The sequence below is a fragment of the Tachypleus tridentatus genome, chromosome 2 (assembly GCF_004210375.1).
Source record: "Tachypleus tridentatus isolate NWPU-2018 chromosome 2, ASM421037v1, whole genome shotgun sequence".
In the NCBI taxonomy this organism is placed as follows: Eukaryota; Metazoa; Arthropoda; class Merostomata; order Xiphosura; family Limulidae; genus Tachypleus; species Tachypleus tridentatus.
Window position 1 is genome coordinate 33,187,252 of NC_134826.1, and position 22,155 is coordinate 33,209,406.

A 22,155-nucleotide genomic window follows, 5' to 3' on the forward strand; every position below is an offset into this window, starting at 1 on the left:
TAATATAGACAAACAGTAGTTTAATAAAATTTTAAAGTAAGACACTAAACTTTCTGTCATGCACAGTAAAGGATACCTAGTGCAGAAACAATAATCAAATTGTGTATATGTAAAAATGGCTGGTTTGGGTTGAGAAAATTTTTTATGTAGAGGAGTGAACAACGTTTTACATGTATATTTTTCTCTACAAGTGGTTTTCTCGTCATCACTGAATAATCGAATTGAAGAAGTTTTTCATCCATTCTTTCCAATATCCTATTTACTTGGGATGTTTTTTCTACAATCTTCTCAGTTCAGCCCAAACTTCTCCTCTATGACTTCATTCCATGAAACTGTTATATTACTATGCCCTTTCACTTTTTTGCTCCTGATGTTCTATCACTTTTGGGGATAGGGTATTCAGTTATGTCACTGGTCCCCCTTGGTTGTGTGCATATGCATTTTCTTCACTGTGCTCTTTGTGTTCAATGGAATGTTGCTCAAGGTCCCTTGTCAGCTCTCATTACTCTTACTTCTACCTTGATGCATGATCTGCTTTAGTGGCTGAACAAAGCTCATACATTGGCAGATGTCTTTCTTATTCCTCCTCATCTGTATTTACATCCCTACAGGGCTGAAGAACATGAGTCAATCAGCAGGAAGCTATGTGTCATTAGTCTGTAGGCAAGAAGTCTTTGTATAGCAACATCCTCGGGCTTTGAGATGTCTGTTGAACTTTGAATCACTTCCTTCCTCTAAATAATTCATTCTGACAATTCTATAGTGGTAGCATAAATCAGTGTACCTGTTCAAGAGATTTCTGTTTTTGAACATTGGATCTACCATATTGGGCCCATATGTACCACATTAATCTTATTGTATGTCATGTTCTGGGTGTTTCAATATCCTAGTGGATTGTCTTTCCCACTCTGACCAAATATATCCAACAGAGTGGTCTTTCAATCCTTTATTCTGGTGGCTTTTCAATCAATGGGGTTTTTCCCACATTGATACATCTGCAACCTTCTTCAATCACAAGTTACCCTTTTTTTGGTCTCCAGTACCTCATCTTTGGATTCTTGCTGTTTATACCTTGAGCTAGGATTAGTTCCATAAATACCTTATGTTTGTCATCCTATCAGATTACGTCATTGGATGATCTCTGAACTTCCTGCTGACTTAACTACCCTTTTCAACTGAGGATCTACAGTAGCATATGAAATTTGAAGTTTTAGTGAGAAAAAAAAAATTAATTTACCTTGGAGGCTTGAGAGACTAAACAAATAAAATATGACAATTTTCAGATGAGGAAAAGTGTTTGTAATATTAACATGAAAATCATTTCTCACTCAGAGAAGTCAACACTTTGACTCTTACTATTCACTGAGAAATTTTTAGTGAAAATACTTCAGCCAAAACTATGCACCTGACCATGATCCAGTGAGGTAGTGGTTTTTGTGTATACTTTACCTTAGTCATCAGGAAATAATCTACTGTTTACTGCTAAGGAGAAATTTAAAAAACATCTAGTATGATACAGTTAAGATGGAGTAACATGTTTTCAAGAACGGTACTGACTATGTAAATTTATAAAATGATTCTTGTAAATTTAATTACCTCTTTTTAAGCACTAAGTATCAACAATTACTACTCACTAAAAAGTTCATCCTCCTCATTATTATATTTTCAGTTAATTAGTTGAACAACAAGTATTTTAAAAGTATTTTTATTATATTTTTTTTTGTATTCTTTGTTTTTCAGGTGATGGTAGACCCACATTCACATCTAGTTCTGTTCATCTGGAAGAAATGTGGAAGTTTTACCTACAGGTATATATGCATTGTTGATTGAAGTTATTTGTTATAATAGTGTTGTAGAAAACCAGTAACAAATGATAAATATTAGATCTGCTTTATGGCAGTATTAATGTTTAGCATAAGAATTTAAAATATGGCAATCATTATACTCATATTTGGTCATCAGATTCAATTTTGAATATTCTTTGAGATGAGCTATGTTTGTTTCCTGGAAACTTGCAATAGTATTGATATTATTTTCTGATTTGTCTTAAACTCACCTGTTTCTTTTTTATTAATATTTATTTTTCAGGCATAAACATACATAAGAGATTTTGTGTTGTATGTGTGTGATAATATTTTTGTATCATATTTCATGCTATAATGAGTCTGAGATAATGCTCCTCCTGTAAAATAGGGTAATGAAGAAAACTAAACAAATTTTGGGTCATCTATTTGATGATATGTGATGATGTTTGATTATCTGAAAATTTACCATTTTACTTTAAATGCAGAATAAATATACTGACTGTCAATAATAATATTTTTCAGTAGTGTGTAATTATTTTCATTATAATGGCTGTTACATAAAATAGATTCACAGATATTCAGCAGTGATGTATCTTAGAACACAAGTAGTATTTTCAGTGTGGTATTGATATGTGTACTAAGGAATTGAAATATTAAAATAAATATCCTTATTCTATCCTTACTGAATAAGAATGTGCAATGAAAGAAACCTATGTGTAAATATGTCCTCTTGATTTGGAAGGCTACAAGTGACCCAGAATTGTTTTAAGCCTTAAATTCATTATAATGACATTTGTTTTTTTTTTTTTGCTGGTTTGACTTGGATTTTTTTCCTTGATCTAGCTTTGTCACAAGTTGTGTGAACTGAAGAAGATTGAAGATCTTCAGGAAGTAGCTTTTATGTCATTGACTTCCCCTTTGTTCAATAAAGATCCTGATAGAGCACGGGTTAGTGCTAGGACTAGAGTTAACGACATTTATATGAGAAGTGATACAGTATTTCACAAGATAAATTTTTGTAAAACACAGTATATGTTAAAACTGTAAAATTAAATAATAATATACATCAGGATATAGAAATATTCTAGAAATTTGTTAAAAAAAGTGAAATCTGTTGTATTGGCTTTGCTAATGTACTCATCAAATTATTTTTAAAATATCACAAAATAAATTATTGAATATTGTTCCGATTAAACAGAAAGTTTATGGGATAAACAATTTATGAAAGAGGGATATGATTTAAAGTTTTGGTTAGCTTTCTGAGTTTTGATATGAACTTGTATATTGCTGATGATATAAAGAATAAAATAAAAGCCAATTCATAAAAACGTTTTTATAGGATACAGAGTTTATTGCATTCCTGGCAAGTTTCTACAACAGGAGTATTGACTTTGCTTACATTCTTATTAAAGATCTTGTTGTTAGAGAAAAGGTAAAGTCATTGTTTTTGTTTTATATATATATATAAATTCCCATTGATCTGAAGTTATCATTATTTGAGCTTATACATTCCACTAGAAATAAGTAAATGTTTATAAAAGTTTGTGACTGTGTTAGGTATGTTTGATTGATGTCAGATTTGGGTGGGTCAGTGTGAAAAGCAAAAAAAAACAGTAAATTCATTCATATGGATCATTCCTTGTCAACTTTAATTCAACCTGTATTGCATTATGTTTCAATTACAGTATCTTAGATTTGAAATATTTTACTACTGCACAGGGATGACCATACAGACTTTTAGATTAATGGTCTTAAGTATTAACAAAGTCACAGCCTTTCTAAGCAGGCAGGAGGCTAATTTAAAAAAACAACAACTTTAGTATGTCTTTAGCAGTGGTTTTAATTTGAAATATTACATCTGCTGGGCTGAAAACTTCCATGAGCCATTGCGTGTCAAGTAATTTTTGAGTAATTGTCCTATAATATCATCAGTTTACCAAACGTTAAATGCTATGTACTTGAAAGTATTTTTGTTTTGAGCATCAAAATAATGTTTACTTTAATTTAGTTTTTGTGACTGGCCTGCATCTGCTGGGTTTTTAAAAATTTGATTTCTTTACCTGTGGAAAAGATATCAAGTTTATCAAGCTGTTTGGTATATATGTTTGGTTTAAGGAGTAAAATTACATAATTTATAATCATTCAGCTTGTGTCAATATCAAATTAATTTTGACAAGGTAGAAATTTATGGTACATTTTACTCAAAGATTTCAAAAATTCTCACTCTACTTCTGGTAGCTATCCAAGGATTAGATAATCTTAATTTAACCTAACTTGTACTACATAGACTAATATTTAATCATGTTTACTCACTCCTTAATATATAGCACATAGTATATTATGTTCAGCCATAGTTCATCTCTTTTTCACGTGCATATGTAGACATTAATGATTATTCATATTTACTTATTCCTTAACACATAAACATGGATGTCAACGTTTAGTTATGGTTATTTCCTCTTTCACACTTTAACGTGTGGTTGAAAGTATTGTTCATTACTCTTTGCATGTACCCATGAAAGATCCTGGTTATTCTTAGTTGATTATTCCTTGTTCTGTACACACAATGTCAATGTGTAGCTCCAGTTCTTACTCGATAATGTCTTTTCATAGCAGACGATGTTTCGACGTGGCTCATTACTCCTTAACATGTAACTCAGTGGAAATAATGTTAAGATATTGCTATTGATGCCTTTACATGTACACATATAGGATAATGTTTACATCTAGCCCATTACTTCTTCATATGTATATAGGGCAAGATATAATCAACTAAGCATTATGTACAATGAGTTTCTTATTTTTTAATATATATGTACCTCAAAGGTAATGTTTGGTTTCCCTTCACATGCACACATGGAAGATAGTGCTCATCATGGTTAATTATTCCTTACCATGTACACATCCATGTTAACGTTTAATTCTAGTTCTTACTCTTTAACATTTTCATGTAGAAGATATTCTTAATAACATAGTTTGTACTAAAATGTTTTCTATAAATATGTGGAGTCAAATTGTTGACTGTTTTGAGTGCAAGATGATTTTTATGTTAAAATAACAAATAATTATCTTCCTATGAAACATTTCAACTTTCATTTGTGTAAATAAATTTCAGGTTTTTTTTTGGTAAAACTATATTTTATTTATTATTTTTCTCATCTTAACTCTTTACGAGGTTGATTAATGCGAATGACCTTGAAACAACCAAAAACAAATGCTTACATTTTTTTTCGAGAATTACTTTTAATACTAATGCGAAACTATATTTGTTTATCCTAAATAGCATTAAACTTATAAGTACATACATCTGTTCATATTTCAAGTATGTTGTTTTATTGCCCTTTGAACAATGTCAAACTAATATTCTTAGCACATAAGTTGTAAATCACTATGCAAACATGTAGCTTATATAGTTCAGAAGGTATTCATGAGTTAATTGCTAGCATATCTTGTGAAAAATTTTAATTGTGTAAAGTAAACAATAATAATAATCTAACTTAATAAGTTTTAGATTCTTACATTGTAGTTACTTTTATAATAATAAAGAATGCATATGAAAAACAAAAAATATAGTTCTTACTTGAGCCCTCTATTTTTTGTTCTCCAGTGTCACTGAAACCTAATCCTACTCTTTTACACTTATTGTGTACTGCATTAAATAATATTTTATTTAGTTAAATAAAGCCCCAAAGAACCCAGAATAATAACATGCAAAAAGCAGACAATGTTCCATAGCTATCACATTTTTTTTTGCCTTTTTATGTGACAAGAGCTGTTAAAAATTACTTTGAGCTTGTTGATGTATTTCTAATGTGAATAAAGTTTAAACTGGAAGCAAAATAAACAATTCTCTGTACCAAAAACAATTTAATATAATACATAATTTGATCAATTAAAGCTCTAGCTTTCTGTTATAAATATATTATTAAATGTCAGAAAAAACTATTGACAATCTTTGAAAGAGATGATGTGACAAGTGGGTGTGGCAGGAGGGATCTGATGACAAGTGGGTGTGGCAGGAGGGATCTGATTTTCTGATTGGTGGCAGGAGGGATCTGATTTTCTAATTTATTGCTCTGTAACCAAGAAAGATTGAATGATATAAAATTAGGATTTGCCTGAGAAATGGCAATAAATAAGTAATTTACATTGAGCTTCATACTTCTTGGAAGAATGATTAAATAAATTAGAGAAGAGAGGATACCTAAAGAGCAAAGGTCCCAATTTTGATACTAGGGAAATTTTACATTTTTTCACATTTTAGTATCATCAAGCAATATCAGAAAAAATTAATTTTCAAAGTATTAAAACTTGGATTATTTATATACCATAATATTAAAGCCTATTAATTTTTAAATGTAACTCACTAAAATCTCATGACAAACATAGAAAAAGAATCCCATCATGAAAGTATTAATGTGGTACTGTTTAGTCAGACTTAATTACTTCTTAACATGTGTTACTGTTTAGTCAGACTTAATTACTTCTTAACATGTGTTACTGTTTAGTCAGACTTAATTACTTCTTGAAATGTGTTACAGTTTAGTTGGAATTAATTACTCCTTAACATGCATTACTGTTTAGTTGGAATTAATTACTCCTTAACATGCGTTACTGTTCAGTTGGAATTAATTACTCCTTAACATGCGTTACTGTTTAGTTGAAGTTATTTATACCTTAACATATGGTACTGTTTAGTTGGGGTTAATTACACCTTAACGTGTATATATGCAGGTACTATTTATTTAGAGTTAACTAAACATGAAAATTTAAGAACGTATACTAAAAAGTAACTTGACTGAAGTATCACAAACTGTGTTTACAAGTTAGAGAGTAATTCTCTTTCATTACTCCTTAACATGTACACATGGGAGATAATATTTTGATATTGTTTATTTTTTCTTAACCCTTTAACACCATGCACTTTTTAAATTACTTTCTATACATGAGGTTTTAGTGAGTTACATTCAAAATTTATGAGTATATTCTTATTTAGATGAGATACCCCTGCCATAGTGTTATGTTCAATGGGCTTCTTTGTGGCCCTTTTGAAAAAAAGGCTTATCTTGGTAATTTCTGCATCAGTTCCTCCTCCACTTCAACATGGGATTTTGCCTGTTCTATGTACAGAAATGAATCTTAGTATTGGAAATTAACACTATTCTTAACTGAAAGTGTATTTCCAATTGATATTCACTGTTATATATGTTAATACCCTTCCTCACTACCCTTCTGGTGCACTTTCATTGATTGTCTCATCAAAGAATGAAAATTTTTGCACATGAATGTAGAAGGAAGTGTTGGCATTCTTGTGGATGGACAGTTTCAGTACCATATGCAAACATGCAGTGATAGAAATTCATTTGCTGTCATGTAAATCTTAAGTGGGAGTTTCATGTAAATTTCCAAAGTAGAAAAGGGTGACTTCGAGAGTACAATAGCTGATCTGTGTGCAGAGATGAGTATACATCAGAAATACATTCCCAGTTAAAGAAACTGTTAATTTGGAAGTTTCAAATAAAAAAATTGCTATTTGGTTTAAGTTTCATGATGGGTATCATGTCTACATTTTATTCTTGTATTAGTTTCTGCTGGTTTAGTGAGTGTAAATGGAAGTTTTGGTCTGTCAGTAAAACTTACATATTCAATGGGCTGTGTGAGGAAGTTTGCAAGATACCATCATATAGAAGTTATTGATTCCTAACTTGTTAAGTACAAGGAAGGGTGAGACACATGATCATACAGAGGTGATTAATTGCTAACTCCATAAAAGTTAGATTTTCAGTGGAATGTCCAAGAAAGGCTTTGAAATACCATCAAATAGGAGATTGCCAACTTGGTAATACGTGTAATAGGTTGCATGAGAAAGATTGAGGGATATCATCATATAGAAGTTAATGATTGAAAACTTGGTAAAAGTTTTTTGTAATGAGCTGCACGAGGAAGGATGAGAAATACCATAATATGCAATTGGCCTAACAACGTACCACATGCATCTGCCTTGAAATAATAACCTAAAACCAGTTCTTCTCATATTCCACTAGTTATTACCTATCACCCCAATCTAAAAAATCTACCCTAGATACTTAAGAAACACTTTAACTTCCTCCAACTTAATGATCAGTTAAAAACTATTTTTGCAGAAGTTTCTGTCATTCCTTTCAGAAAGAATAAAACTTTAATGTGAACTAAGTGTGAATGCAAACTCTAAGTTGACACCAGGTGGAAGTCAACCTTGCAATAGCAAGCAATGTCAGACCTGTAAGTTCATGCAGGAAACAGATAAATTTTCTGATAAAGACAACCAAAAACACTTCAAAATCACTTGTTTCATAAACTGCTCTATGAAAAAATGTTATTTACTTAATCTAATGTTGAAAATGCAATTTTCAATATGTAGGTCAAACCAAAACAACTATATGGGAATATTTTAATAATCATAAGTCAGCAGTAAAAACAAACAAAAAAACTTAGTTGCAAAATGCTATAACATACCTGGACACTCTCTTGAAGACATTAAACTTATAGATATGGAGACAAATTTTACATCTAACAGAAACAGAGAAATTAAAGAAGCTTATTGGATAGTGCTGTTAAATAGTATCAATCTCAATCCTGGGGGTTGTTGACCTTTGCAAGTCTCTGACTTGACTTTCAACCTGAGGGCAATGGTTTTGAGTCTCCTTCACTGAACATGCCTACTTTTTCAACTGCAGTGGCATTATAATGTAACAGTAAATTCCACTATTCATTGGTAAAAGAGTAGCCCAAGAGTTGGTTTCTGATGGTGTTGAACAACTTCCTTCCCCCTAGTCTATCAGAAGCTAATTTGTGGATGGCTAGGACAGATAACCCTTGAGTAGCTGTGCATAACATTCAAACCAAAAAATCTTCACTTGCCATTGTTTTTAGAGGAAAGCATTTTATGTCTATCATAATGTCAGGAGATTTTAGAGAAGTACATTCAAACATTATTTAAACTATTTTTGTGATTGTGGTGTATATATATCTATGTATAAAAATTGAGCTAATAATCCAAATTTTAACATTATATAAGTTTTAAGTTCTTAATTTTATAAGGCAATATTAAAAACAAATCCCTTATTTCTCATAGTGTGAGAATTGTGGCATTGTTCTCTAAGTATTCCTTTTTCTCTGCTCATCAATGAAAGTGTTAATACCCAAACCAGCCATTTTGAGATAAATTTTTATTTCAAGTGGGTTTCTTGTCATTGAGAATAATTTTGTATTGTTCATTCTTTTTTAGTTAGAGAAATAAACTGAAAAATCTAACCCCACTTGTCATGCCCACTTATCACATCTTTTCTTTCAGATAATGCCAATAGTGTTTTCTTCATTTAATACTATATTATTTGTAACCAATAGAAAACTAAAGGATTTAATCCATCAAATGGTGTATTATATTATTTTTAGTACAGAGATGTATCTATTTCATTTTTATTCCAAACTTTATACCCATGGAGAACACATTAATGAGCTTGAATGAATTTTGAACAACTTTTGTCACGCAGTTATGAAGTCAGAAAAACTGTGATCGCTTTAGGACATTGTTTTTATTCTATGTTCTTTGGTACATGATTTAATTAAATTATTTAATATAGTCGTACTGTTAGTATAAAAAAGTAGGTTTGAGTCATTGACAGTTAAAAGCAAAAAAGAAGAAGATCCAGGTAAGTTATTCATTTCTTGTTTTTCATATGTATTCTTTATTTATTATTGTAAAAGTCATTAAAATGTAAAAACTGGACACTTTAGGCTGGATTGGATAAAATAAAGATTAATAATAAATATTTTTCACAAGGTACACTTGTGAGCAGCTGGTGGAATAGTCAATGTATTATGTAATTCATTAGAGTAACATGAGCTGTATATCTGCCTCTTGATTTATAAATTTTATAGTGGGAATATTAATTTAAACATGGTCTTTAGGGCCATAAAACAATATAAGTATAAAAAGGGTGTTTACAGTTACAAATTTAAAGGTTTGAAAAATATTTAGTTTACTGGCCTGTCTTTATTGTATCAAATTAATGTATTTTGTATAACTGATGTTGGATCTATCAAATCGATATTTATACAAAGAAATTTTGTTGTTTTTGTAGTTTATTGATAATGTTGCAGCTTGGAACCTGTTCTGTCAAGTGGTAATACTTGGGCAAGACATCCGGCACAATAGGTTTTGTCTCAGACTTTTTTTTAAGGTATTGAAGTAGTAGTAAAAATGTATTAAGTGGTGTATTTTATACAAAATATTTAATGAACATGTCTCTTATGAGGCATTATGTTAATTATCAGGTTGCAGGTTTAATAAGATTACATGGCCATAGCATTCTTTGCATAATTTGTATATGAATGTATTATCAGTGTGAAGTTTTAAACTTAGTGAAGTCTACATCAATGCTCCTGGATTTATTTTACCTGGGTATGACTAATTTTGTTTCTTGTTACATGGCGAGCAGTGTGTGTTGGCCATGTAGTCTGATTAATAGCCTGTCAGAACACTTCTAAAGTTTAAAATTGTTTGTTTGTATTACTTAAACAAGTTTAAATTGATGGTGTACTTGCATTAATTTTGTGTAATACCAACCTAAATGTTATTGTTTTAATATGTTTTTACTTTATGTAACAGTTGCATTTTTTTCTGTATAATAAGTAGCTTTATGTTGCATAGTGTCAAATTATAAGACACAAAAATTGGGGGTCTGTATGTGATAGAAACATTTCAGTTTTTAAGTACTTCATAGTATATTCACCTATACAACAGGTTCCATTTTATGCTCATGATAAAAAATGTTTTCACTGTTTTTTTATGGCAGAGAGTATACACAAACTGAACTATTCTATTGATAGACTAAACTCTCTCATGTTGTATATGATCTCTTGTCTCAGTTTTCTAGGCATATACAGTTCCAAACAAAAAATATTACAATTGCCTTTGCTGTTACTTACCCTCAAACAAGTTATTTGTAAACCTGCATTTATCAAAAAAATTTGTATTCCTTAAACGTAATATGTAACAATATTTATCATCTTCTCTTATTTTAAATGAATTTTGAGAAAATATCTTTTTGTGATGAGTTTAGCTGGGTAGTCATAAGAAAACTTAATGAAGCCTATTTCATTGTAAAAGTTAAGCTTTGTATTTTGCTGGTCTCAGCTTTGTTAATTTACCTGGGTTTATATGATAGCAGCTGCAAGATTAATTAGTATTTTGGGCCTGACATAGTTAGGTAGTTAGGTTGCTTGACTTGCAGTCTTCATATCATGGGTTTGAATTTCCAGCCCACCAAATCTGCTTACCTTCTCAGGGGGCCATTATAATGTGAAGGTCAGTCTCTATTCATTGGTAAAAGTAGCCGGTAGCCCAAGAGTTGTTGGTAGTGGTAATGACTAGCTAGTGCAGATAGCATTCTTGTAGCTTTGCATAAAATTCAAACCAAAGTTAGTGTCTTTTAATCCCTTTGGCTTTTTAAATGCATTTTCTAATTTATTTTTTTACACCAAATTGCTTATTGGTCCAGGAATTTGTTGGTTTTAGAATCCCTAAATAAACTATGCATCACACAAACAATTAACAAAGAAATTTCACCAATATTTCAATTAATTCCACTAATTACTGCTCAAGTTTCCTTTTTTATTATACACTGCATGAATACTGCATGTAGATATAAAGATTTTGTGTGTTTTTTTTTTTTTTTTTTTTGTCCACCAAGGTTTGTATACAAGTAAGTCTGTGTGTTTTGAAAACAGGTAGGCTTGTGTGTGAATGTGAAGCCCATGTAAGTTTTCCATTGTTTATATTGTTAAACATTCATTAGGTTTTATGGCCACATAATTCTGTACAACAGTATAAAGATCCAAAATTGAGATGTAGGTTCCCAGATAAGTAATGCAGCATACTTTTACTGTAATCAGTCTGTTAGTTTTTGTGTTATGCATATTTTGAACATAAGTGTAGGGTATTGGGTTGAAGTTAAATATTCCAGTCATAAGAAAAAAAAGTATTAACTGAAGAAAGCAATCAGTATGCAAATTGTTTGTGTCAGTGTAATTAATTTATATTTATTTTTGCAATTTGAGTAACTGATTTTTTTTTAAAAAAACAATTCTTAGCATACAGATCACATTCCATTGGGTTTACTGAATGGACACAATGCACTTGTTGCTGGTAGCTACAAACATGCTTTAGGTGAGTTTCTTTTATACATGATATTATGTAATAAAGACATGTAACTGACAATTAACAAATGAGCTTTGGATGAGTAACATCTGATGTTATGTAATGAAGACTTGATGTTGGTAATTATCAAATATGCTTTGGGTGAAAATAGGTTTGATAGCTCTTTCTGAGATATGAACTGTTTTTAATTTCATGAAACTTTGTAAAGTGGACAGCAGCTGGATGTTGTGGAAACAGAAGTGTAGAGGACGACATTTTTAAATTGTATTTTGTCTTTCCTTTTCAGGTCAGTGGAAGTGTCTCCACAACAGGCAGTTGCCATCCATTTTATCATGAATACTCTGCCTAAACAATCTATCAAAGAATGGTTTTAATTTTTTTATATGCATTTTTAAATGTGTTGTATTTAATCTGTCTCTCTAAACAATGCCAGACAGAGTACTCTGTTTATTTTCATTTTGTGATGTTATTTTTACACTATAAAACCTTTTCTGAAAACACTAAATGTGTGAAATGGAAACTGTCAAGTGCTTATGGTAAGATTGTGGTGATAAGATATTAAGTGATGTCATGGGCAGTAAGTAGCCTATATGGTTCAGTGGCAAGTGGGAAATAACGAACTTGGTGACAGCATATTGGGTGAGGGTAAATTATATCAAAAGACAGGTCATCTACTGGACAATTTTTTAAAATACAACTAGTGAAAATCAACTTTTTGAAAGCAGATTTTCAACAATTGTGTCATGAAATAGATTTGTTAATTTATTTACATTCACGTGGGGAATACATGAATGTTTACATGGACATGAATCAGGTTTACAATGTATAAGAGTAATTTGTTTGTGAAGGTACAAACTCAGCCATGATGAAAATTCAGAAAATAATTTTTACTAAGTTAAATTTTGTGAAATGAGATAAAATAATGGAGATTGAAAGTAAGTCAATGTTGTTTGAAGTATTGAATTTATACTCCAAAAAATGAACTGAATAAGAAAAGTATATAAAAATATTGAAGTTTAATATATTATAGATGCCTTATAGCAAAGACTAAAAATGATGTAATAATGATTTCTACAGTAAAAAAGTTAGTCTTGCCAAAAAATTGAACTAATTATTTTACTTTGATAGTCATAAGCACTCACCTAGCCTATTATCGGCAGTACTACAGGTACATTCGAAATATTGGTATGTCATTGAGTCTTTCGGCAAGTGATAATATTGTCAGCAAATGGGTTATCTCTGAGTTGTCTGTTGGCTACTAATATTGTCAATGAATTGAGTGTCACTAAGTTGTGTTGCTGAGTTGGCTGTCACCCAGTTGACCCTAAATCATCTATGTGATCACCTAATTCTAATCATTAACTAGTAACCTTTTTAATAAATATACAACTAACTAACTATATCCTACATTTTAGTTGTTAACATGCTGCTTTTTTTAGGGAAGTTTTCAGAAGGACAATATATTAGTAAAAATGGCTGGTTTGGGTTGAGAAAATTTTTATGTAAAAGAGTGAACAATGTTTCGACCTTCTTCGGTCATCGTCAGGTTCAAGGTTGAAATGTTGTTTGCTACTCTACATAAACATTTTTTTAACCCAAACCAGCCAATTTTACATATGTATTTTTCTCTACAAGTGGGGTTTCTCGTCATCACCGATTCTTGGTGGACATCTGATGCATTTTCCACTCATTGGGGGTCTCACTCATTTGAAGTTGAAGCCTTTTTGAAAATTTCCAAGAGGTTGTGTTTTCCTCTCCTGTCACCTCCTTTTTCTTATTTTTCTTTCAGATTTACCAATCTCCTAAACAGGTGGTTCTTCCAGGTTGGAATGTTATACACTGTTTGAAACTTTCTCCATTGGAAATTTGTCCTCCTGTTCCATGTATTGGCTATCCCATGATACTTATTTCCCCATTCCTTTTAGCCTGTGGGTATTGTTTGTCTAGTATTTTTGTCATTCATCCTGCCATTTTTCCAGAAATGGCACTTTACATTTTTTTGTATCTCACCTTTGTTGTCCATTGAGAGACATTTTTCAGTCAGACATGTGTTCAAAACCTCATTTGTTCATCCACCACTGTCTTCATCAGGTGTTTGTTTCTCCCTTATAGTGGTGCTGCCTTCCACCTGTCATTATCATTCCAACATTGATTCAACTGTAACTTGGGAAGTTATCTTTTTCTATACAGTACTTTTGCTTGCATTGGTATGCCTCTTTTAGGTCTAGGATTCTGCTCAGTAGTTAGCATTGCCTGTTCAAGTATCCTACTTATCTATCCATTCCAAAAATCTACACTATGCATTCAACAATGAGTTGAACTGGGGCATATGATCTGTTGCCTAGTAACTCAGTTGCTCCACTCCCATACAGTGTAACCCAAAAGTTGAGGTTGTATGGTCCCCACTTTGATTGTTCTATGGACTTTGGTTACTTTGGATGTCTGCAGGTAATACATGTGCTGTCCTATCAGAGTATGATGATGCAAGGGTTACACATGTTTTCTCCTGATACTTCAATGGAGTTGGACCTGAGAGGATGATGTTGATCAAATTATCTTGGCAAGGATTATATGGAGCATCCTATCAGTGTTGTATTGAAATCCACATTCATAGGCGAAGCAATTTTTGCTTTTTATTGGTTTTTTGTTTGTTTGTATAAACTGCAACTTTATTGCATTGTGTTTTCTGAAAATTGTTCTGTGTCTGTGCTGTATCCTCTTTATCTTGGCATGGCTAGTATGGGTGGGATGTCCCATAGTCATGGCCAGTAATGCACACTGTTGAGATGGCATGTTCCACAAGATTGTTAGTAAGTTTTCTTCGTGGAATTTTGCTTAATCTTATGTCTGTTTTAGACCATGCAACTCAAATACTTTCACAGGTAAAGCAAAACAAAAGGGGGTTGCTGCTCATTCCTGTCATCTCTTTAATTGAATAAATCATGGGTAGTCTGCTTTTGAAATAGAATTTTCATGGTAACCCATTGTAGTGTCTCTAATTTCAGTGTTCCTTTAGACTTTCCACTACATCTCTCTTCAGAATGCCTTCTAGTGGAGTACAAGAGCCCTTGTCACTTTCTAGTTTCTATCTGCTGAGGAGGAGGACCATGGAGTCAACCTTCTGAATCTTCTCACTTCTATTCAGTAAAGAGGAGGATGGTGGTGTTCTGCTAGTGTAGATGGCATAGATCCTCCACTTGTGCACTCCACCTTCATACAGTGGGTTCCAAAAGTTGATGTTGTGCACTCAAGTTCCAGCTTCTGTGTGGTCCTATCCTGGGAAAGATATTCTAGCATGCACATATATCACAGTAGTATATTCCATGAATCTGAGTAGATCTGCAATGTTGAATTTCATGCCTCTGATTGGATTCCTCCTCCTACCATCAACTGGATGTTGGTTCCCAGTGAGTGGCTTTGAATTAGATCAGGATCAATCAATATAAATCTTCGCATGTGTTAGTCATAATTCCTCAACCAATCTCTGCTATGGGTTTTTCTTCATAAACTCCACATTTGTTTGGTGGGTTTTGGAGATTGATGTTACATAGATCCTGTTCAAGTTGCTCCAGCTCTGTGGTTGCTCAAGGTGTCAGCTGATCACCCAAGTGCCTCCAGCGTCTGTGGGGTTTTGTCTGGAGTATGATGTTGTATAGGGCAAATGTAACTCATCTGGCACCTTACCTTAGGGAAGTTCTCTATCTGAAGCAGATGTTGGACTAGTTCAAGTATGCACAAGTGATTTTGTATTTGAAGTTAACTTTTATTAAACATTATAGCTTTTACAGTGACTGTTCTAAAATAAATCTTCCTTATTGTAAAAGCTGTAACTTGTAATAAAATAATATTTCTGTGTCGGTTGTGATTGAGATTTGATCCTGGACCTTTTTTCATGGAAGTCTTTTGCATTATCCTCTTGAGTGGAGGGTCCTCCATTTGTAACATGACTTAGCTATTTGAATGTTTTCCAAATGAATATCCAGGTTTTGCTTACTTGGATGTTAAGTTGACTGAGTGTGTTCTCAGTTGAGTAGACATAGAAGGCTTCTTGTATCTTTACTTTTTTCATGTGTGGTTCATATTATATTATTTTAGTATTATTCCATCTATCTTTTAGTCTTCTTTGGCATGATCAGTTATTAAGTTAGACTGTTATTACAGGCTTGTATGACTATAATGATTCTGAATTCTAAATTTTGTTTCTCTAAATGTGTTGAAACCCACTTTCAGAGAAGATGCATTTTGATCATCATTGGATTTTTGGTAGTTTGGTGTGTACCAGTTGTAACTTTATTGTGTTATGTTTTCTGAATATTGTTCTGTTTTTGTGCTATTTACTTGTTATTTGTATGTTTTCAGAAAGACAACATTTGAGTTGGATAATGCACCAGGTTTCTATCAAGAATTCCCTGGAATATTCCTTCTTAGAACTTTTCTCAAGATAATAGCAAACTGGTGTTCAAAACATGGGATAAAATGTTGATAACACTATGTAACACAAATTTTGTTCTTGGATAGTGCATGTTATTTCTTAATTGCTTATGTTTGTAAAAGTACAGAAAATGGCCATTATTCTCTTCAAACTTTGCTTTTGTAACCTGGATAATGAAATTTGAAATTAACCTATTTTCTATGTAAAAACAGGCAAATTTGCACATTTTCATTTACATAATGTTTGAATAAAACAACATATGAATCAAGGTTTACATGTATTTATACTAAAGTTGTACAAAAATGTTTAGAAGTGAGTAGTTTTTGAGATTTGCGACTGTAATGTAAATCTCTTTCACGTATCAGCCCCCAAATGTAGTCTCCCATTGTGTTTTTGTTATACGCTCCTTGGTAGTGGCATTCAAAGTCCAGTATATCTTGGTGGAAGTGCTTGCCTTGCTTGTCTGAGTATGCTCTCATGTTCTCCTTGAATTTATCAAAATGAGCATCAAGGATATAGATTTTCAGGGACATCCTGCAGCCCATTTTGCCATAGTTTTTCACCAGAGCCTCAACCAGTTCTACATAATTTTCAGCCTTGTGATTGCCCAAGAAGCCCCAAACCACTGCAACAAAGCTGCCTCAAGCTTTTTTCCTTCCTACTGAGCTTCTTGGGGAATTTTGTGCACTCCAGAAGTTTCTTTATTGGTGGCCCAACGAAGACACCAGCTTTGATTTTTGCCTCAGACATCTTAGTGAAGAAGTCTCAAAGGTACTTGAAGGCTTCAGACTCCTTATCAAAAGCTGTGACAAATTGTTTCATAAGACTCAGTTTTATGTACAATGGTGGGAACAACACATTCTGGAGGCCCACTAGTGGCTCACACTTGACATTGTGCCTCCTCACAGATAACTCGGTTCGTTATGGTCAGTTCTTCCTGTTGTAGTGTGCTGTGGTGTCCCTGTTGTCCCAAAGGCAAAGATCACAGGGAAACTTGGTAAAGCTTCCTTGGAGATCCATCAGGAATGCCACCATTTTGAAGTCTCCAATAACCTCCCAGGCATACTCATTAATTCAAGGCTTTTAGCAAGGTCTTGAAGCTGTTGTATTCTTCTTTGAGGTGCACTAAATGAGTCAGGAGAAGAGACAGATACTTATTTTCATTAGTGAGCAGCACAGCTTTGAGGCTTTTACAACATTCTAGAAAGTTCTTGAAAATTCTTGTAAGTTTGAGAAAATTCTGTCAAGTACACAGCACTGAATCTACCTGAAAGGTTTTTGAAAATGGGTAAATTTGAAATTTTCATTACCTAGGTCACAAAAGCAGAGTTTGACAAGAAAAATAAGTCTTTTCCATTAACTTTAGGCATAAGGAATTGGGAAATAACACTTTCTGCCCAGGAACAAGAAAAAGTAAAAAATTTGTTATGTAGTGTAATTAGTATGTACTTATAAAAAACAACACTAAAGGTACTTATTAACAACTAGATCTAATTGATTGTTTAGGCTGCTAACCAACATCAGAAGCTAACTTATGGAAGCAACCTTGCTAAATCTTTAGTAGTTGTAGAGCTACTAAATGACCAAGATCTTATTTTTATTTATTGCCAGGTTACTACACGGCTATTTATTAATATGACATGAGAAAGTAATGCCAATTAAGGGGATACTTTAATGAGGGCAAACATTAATTATGTATGATGCTTATCAAGTGGCTATTATTATGTATATAAACAACAGTAATCTTCATTAATCAAAGAAACAAGATAAAAACATTTCACCTGTAGGTTGTAAAAACCCACATTCTCTTGAAAGCTAACTCAGTCTTCTCTACTGTTTTACTATTTTGTTCTGTTATTTTTGTCCATAGTTGGTTCTAGTTTTGCAATAGCCTTGTAATTATCTGTTGTAATGGCTATTATGCAATAACCTTCTAAAACCAAGAATGCTTCATTTCATTTTTAATCATGTTTTAGAATATTATGTATGTTAAAAGGTTTTAGTCTAAAGGCATTATTTTTAAGTTGATTACTTCCATTAAAATGACTAAGATTTTCTTATTAAAGAGTTTAATTAAATGGAAAGTTTACAGCATAAGTAATGTTTCACTTTTATTTTTTTTAAATAACTTTTTTAAGAATTTTAAAATTAATTTTGGGTATGAATTAACATGCTATATAGACAAATCATTTAGGATAGGCTAACATTGAAAAATAAAGAAATATTGACATTTTCTTAATGATTAATAATTAAGAAATAATTATTTTAAGTGACCATTGTTTCAGGTGAGTACATGTGTGTCTTCAAACAACTCCAACAAGATCCATATGTTACTTTCTGTATTGGGTTGGTGTTTACTCATATGGCATGCCAGAAGTTTGCAACCAAGAGACATTCTCTTGTAGTCCAGGTATTAATTTAAGTTTGAAGTTGTGATATTTACTGATGAATGCTTTAATTAAGTTATTGGTCCACCAAGAAAAGAGATAACATGTTGTGGTAATTGAAGACTATAATTAATATAAATGTAAAACAGGCTGTTCAGTATTTATAAAACAGGACTACTTTTTAAGATTTAAAAAAATAGTAAAGCATCTAAATCTAAGGTTTGCAGGTTTTGAGTATAAGCATCAACTGTTTTATCTGTTCAGTTTAGTTTAACACAGATTTGATACAAAATTATAACTTTAACCATAGCTGAAATATATTTTGTTGTTGTTTGACCAATGTTTACTTCTGTATATGTTAACAATGGGCAACTTCAAAGTTTAGTAATATTTATCTCTTTTGATTATGAGATGCATGCATTTACTACCTAGGGTTATCTCCTGTTGTCAAACTTCATCAAATTTTTATGTTTAAAATACTATTTTTTTTACAAAATACAAGTAGTTTCTACAGGGTGTTCAGAAAGTCAATATGCACTTATACATTTATTAACAGACATGTTTCAATATAGAATACAGGAGGTAAATATGAATGACATTTATAAACAGTGTTGAAAGTGACCCCCGTTGGCATCAATACAGGCTTGGATCCTTCTTATTTTGTTTCTAAACACCACTATCAGTTGCTGGCTTGAAATAGACTGAATAGACATATGATTACAAAACTGCACAGTGACTTTCCGAACACCCTGTACAAGTAAATGGTAATCTTTGTATTCCAGACCATTGAGATTTATATTTTATAATCTAAATTATGACTTTTTAGTGGTTAAATGTACTAAGCTCACAGTAGAAACAGAGTTAAATTATCAGTGTTCCCACTAACCACTAGAGTGAGCTGTACATTAGCTGTTTCATGAATGATCATTGATAATTGCTGTTTGTATTTACACTGGACATGTGGATGGCCAAGAGGAAAATATGTGTATTTGTAACTACATCTGCAGTTAATTCAAGTGAAGGATTCATAGAGGTTGGTGATTAACTACCTTCTTCCAGATATGTTGGTGATAACCATCTTCTTCCAGATATTTTTAGATGAAATTTTATTGGTATAAACAAAAGATACAAAAAACAAAAGGGTAAGCTTAAGCTCAAAGTAATTATCATGTAAAACACTGTCTGGATGAGACTCTTCAGCATTTATAAAAAGAGGTTTTTGTTTCTTTTGTATGTAGAGTTGTGCCTTCCTAAATCAATACCATGAGCTACGAGGAGAATGTCAAGAAGCTTACTACAATTTAGGACGTACTATGCATCAGTTAGGTAGGTACTTTACATTAGATGAAAACATAACATTTGGTCTTAAACTTTAACAGTTATGCTGTAATGAAATATCTAATAAATTAGACTGAACCTTTTGCAGTCATATTTTACAGGGTCTGTATTGCATTAATGTGAGCCCAATACCAGAGTTTTTTTGCTAAGTGTATGTTGCAAGAACTGAGCTATTTACTACGGTGTTAGATTAGCCTTTAATACATGTAACCTAATTATTATTGGATTTAATTACATGTGTAACAATAATTAGTAAAACCTTTGTAATGTTTAGCAATGGGTATAGATGTTGCTTGTGAGTTGATCTGTATAATGCAGAAGTCTTTTAAGAACTTAGTTTTTGTTGTTCAATATATAAAGATGTTTAAATTTGAATTATATACCATGGTGTGTGTTATTAAACAACTTTATTGTTTGATAAAATCAGTAATGATCAAAATCAACCCATTTGATAATTGAATTATTAAGAACATTTGTAGTTCCCAATACTGGCTTGATCTGCAGTATTTGGTAAGTTCTGTATTCAACAGAACTCAGTCCATACGTATTATAGATTACACAGCCAGGTATGACCTTGTGGTTGGCTGTGGGTCAGAAGGTCCAAGATTTTATCTGTTATAATGCTGTTCAACACACACTTTTATTTAGGTAAAAGTAGCCACACAAATGGTGGACATTGCTAGCTGGCCTTTGGTTTTAAATTAAAAGTGACTATGTTTGAACCTCATAAGAGGGATTTAACCATTTAACTGATGTTACATAAGGCTAAGGAAACCAGTTGTGGACACACTGATTTGAAAATAAGTTAAAAACACAATTTGAAAACCAAGAGTTAAGTGTTTCCACAGTGACTGTTAGAGACTTGTTCATAATGCATGGCATGGCCAGGTGGTTAGGGCACTTAACACTTTCTAAGGGTCAGAGGTTTGAATTCCTGTTGCACCAAACATGCTTGACCTTTCAACTGTGGGAAAGTTATAATATGACAGTCAATCCCACTATTTGTTGGTAAAAGAGAACCTCAAGAGTTGGCAGTGGGTGGTGATGACTAGCTGCCTTTCCTCTAAACTTGAACTGATAAATTAGGAACACCTATCACAGATGGCCCTCATGTAGCTTTGTGTAAAATTCAGAAACAAACAAGCAGACTCATTCATTATAGTCTCAGTGGTGAACAGAACTTAGCTTATTCAGAGTTAGTGTTTTTACTTCTCTGTAAGGAACAGCAGTTCATCTTTATTGTTTTCAAAAAGTCTTGAGATCAGTTGTTTAAAGTTTTTGATTTTCTGTAATTACTGATACTAGTTTCACAGTATATATTAACTTGTGCATCAATTTTATATGATAAGAATTTCAGATTGAAGAGACTGTTGGCTAATTTTTCTATTCATTGTCAACATGCAAGCTGTGAGGTTAAATTTATGGAAACATTGAAGTGTATCAATATTACTAATTTCTTTTATGTAGTGTTGGTTTAAATTAATATTATTTTTTCTTAAAATTTTTTCAACTTTTTTGTGCAAGGTCTTCTAACTACTGCAGTGTTTTACTACAAGAAAGCCTTAGAGTTTGGACCTCCATCAGTAGATACTGGTGATACGGTTAGTATCAATACAGCTAAGAATATTCAGGTCATTATGTGATATATATAGTTTGTGTAACTCAACACTTCCAACTGTTATGTAAAAGAAAAATATTTTACACAAATTGCATTTAATTATGAAGAGATGCTCAATTTTTTAAGAAATTTTTTGGTTTTACTAAACAAGTAACCTAAAATAATACTAATTTGTTTTTAAACTAATGATGTATAATATGGTAACTTTCAAAATTTCTTCTTTATGGAATGACAATAAAACCAAAGTACTGCTTGGTATTTAAATAATTATAACCAAGTAAAACGTTTTACATTGGCAGTCCTTTATGTGGCTTTTTGTGTTGTAATATGCCAATTGTTTACTATACATCTGTATATATCCATTTGCACATGCA

The 22,155-nt window shown here is 32.0% G+C and overlaps 1 protein-coding gene across 1 annotated transcript in view; it reads left to right on the top strand.

Moving 5' to 3' along the window:
* Positions 1–21,806, top strand: part of LOC143245469 (general transcription factor 3C polypeptide 3-like) — a 124,615-nt gene extending 102,809 nt beyond the window's left edge. Inside the window, exons 19-26 of the mRNA XM_076491829.1 lie at positions 1,741–1,808; positions 2,649–2,753; positions 3,145–3,237; positions 9,929–10,027; positions 11,940–12,015; positions 18,724–18,848; positions 20,064–20,151; positions 21,688–21,806. Of these exons, the coding sequence (XP_076347944.1) occupies positions 1,741–1,808; positions 2,649–2,753; positions 3,145–3,237; positions 9,929–10,027; positions 11,940–12,015; positions 18,724–18,848; positions 20,064–20,151; positions 21,688–21,806 (773 nt within the window). The remainder of the gene's footprint in view (positions 1–1,740; positions 1,809–2,648; positions 2,754–3,144; positions 3,238–9,928; positions 10,028–11,939; positions 12,016–18,723; positions 18,849–20,063; positions 20,152–21,687) is intronic.
* Positions 21,807–22,155: the final 349 nt, after the last annotated feature.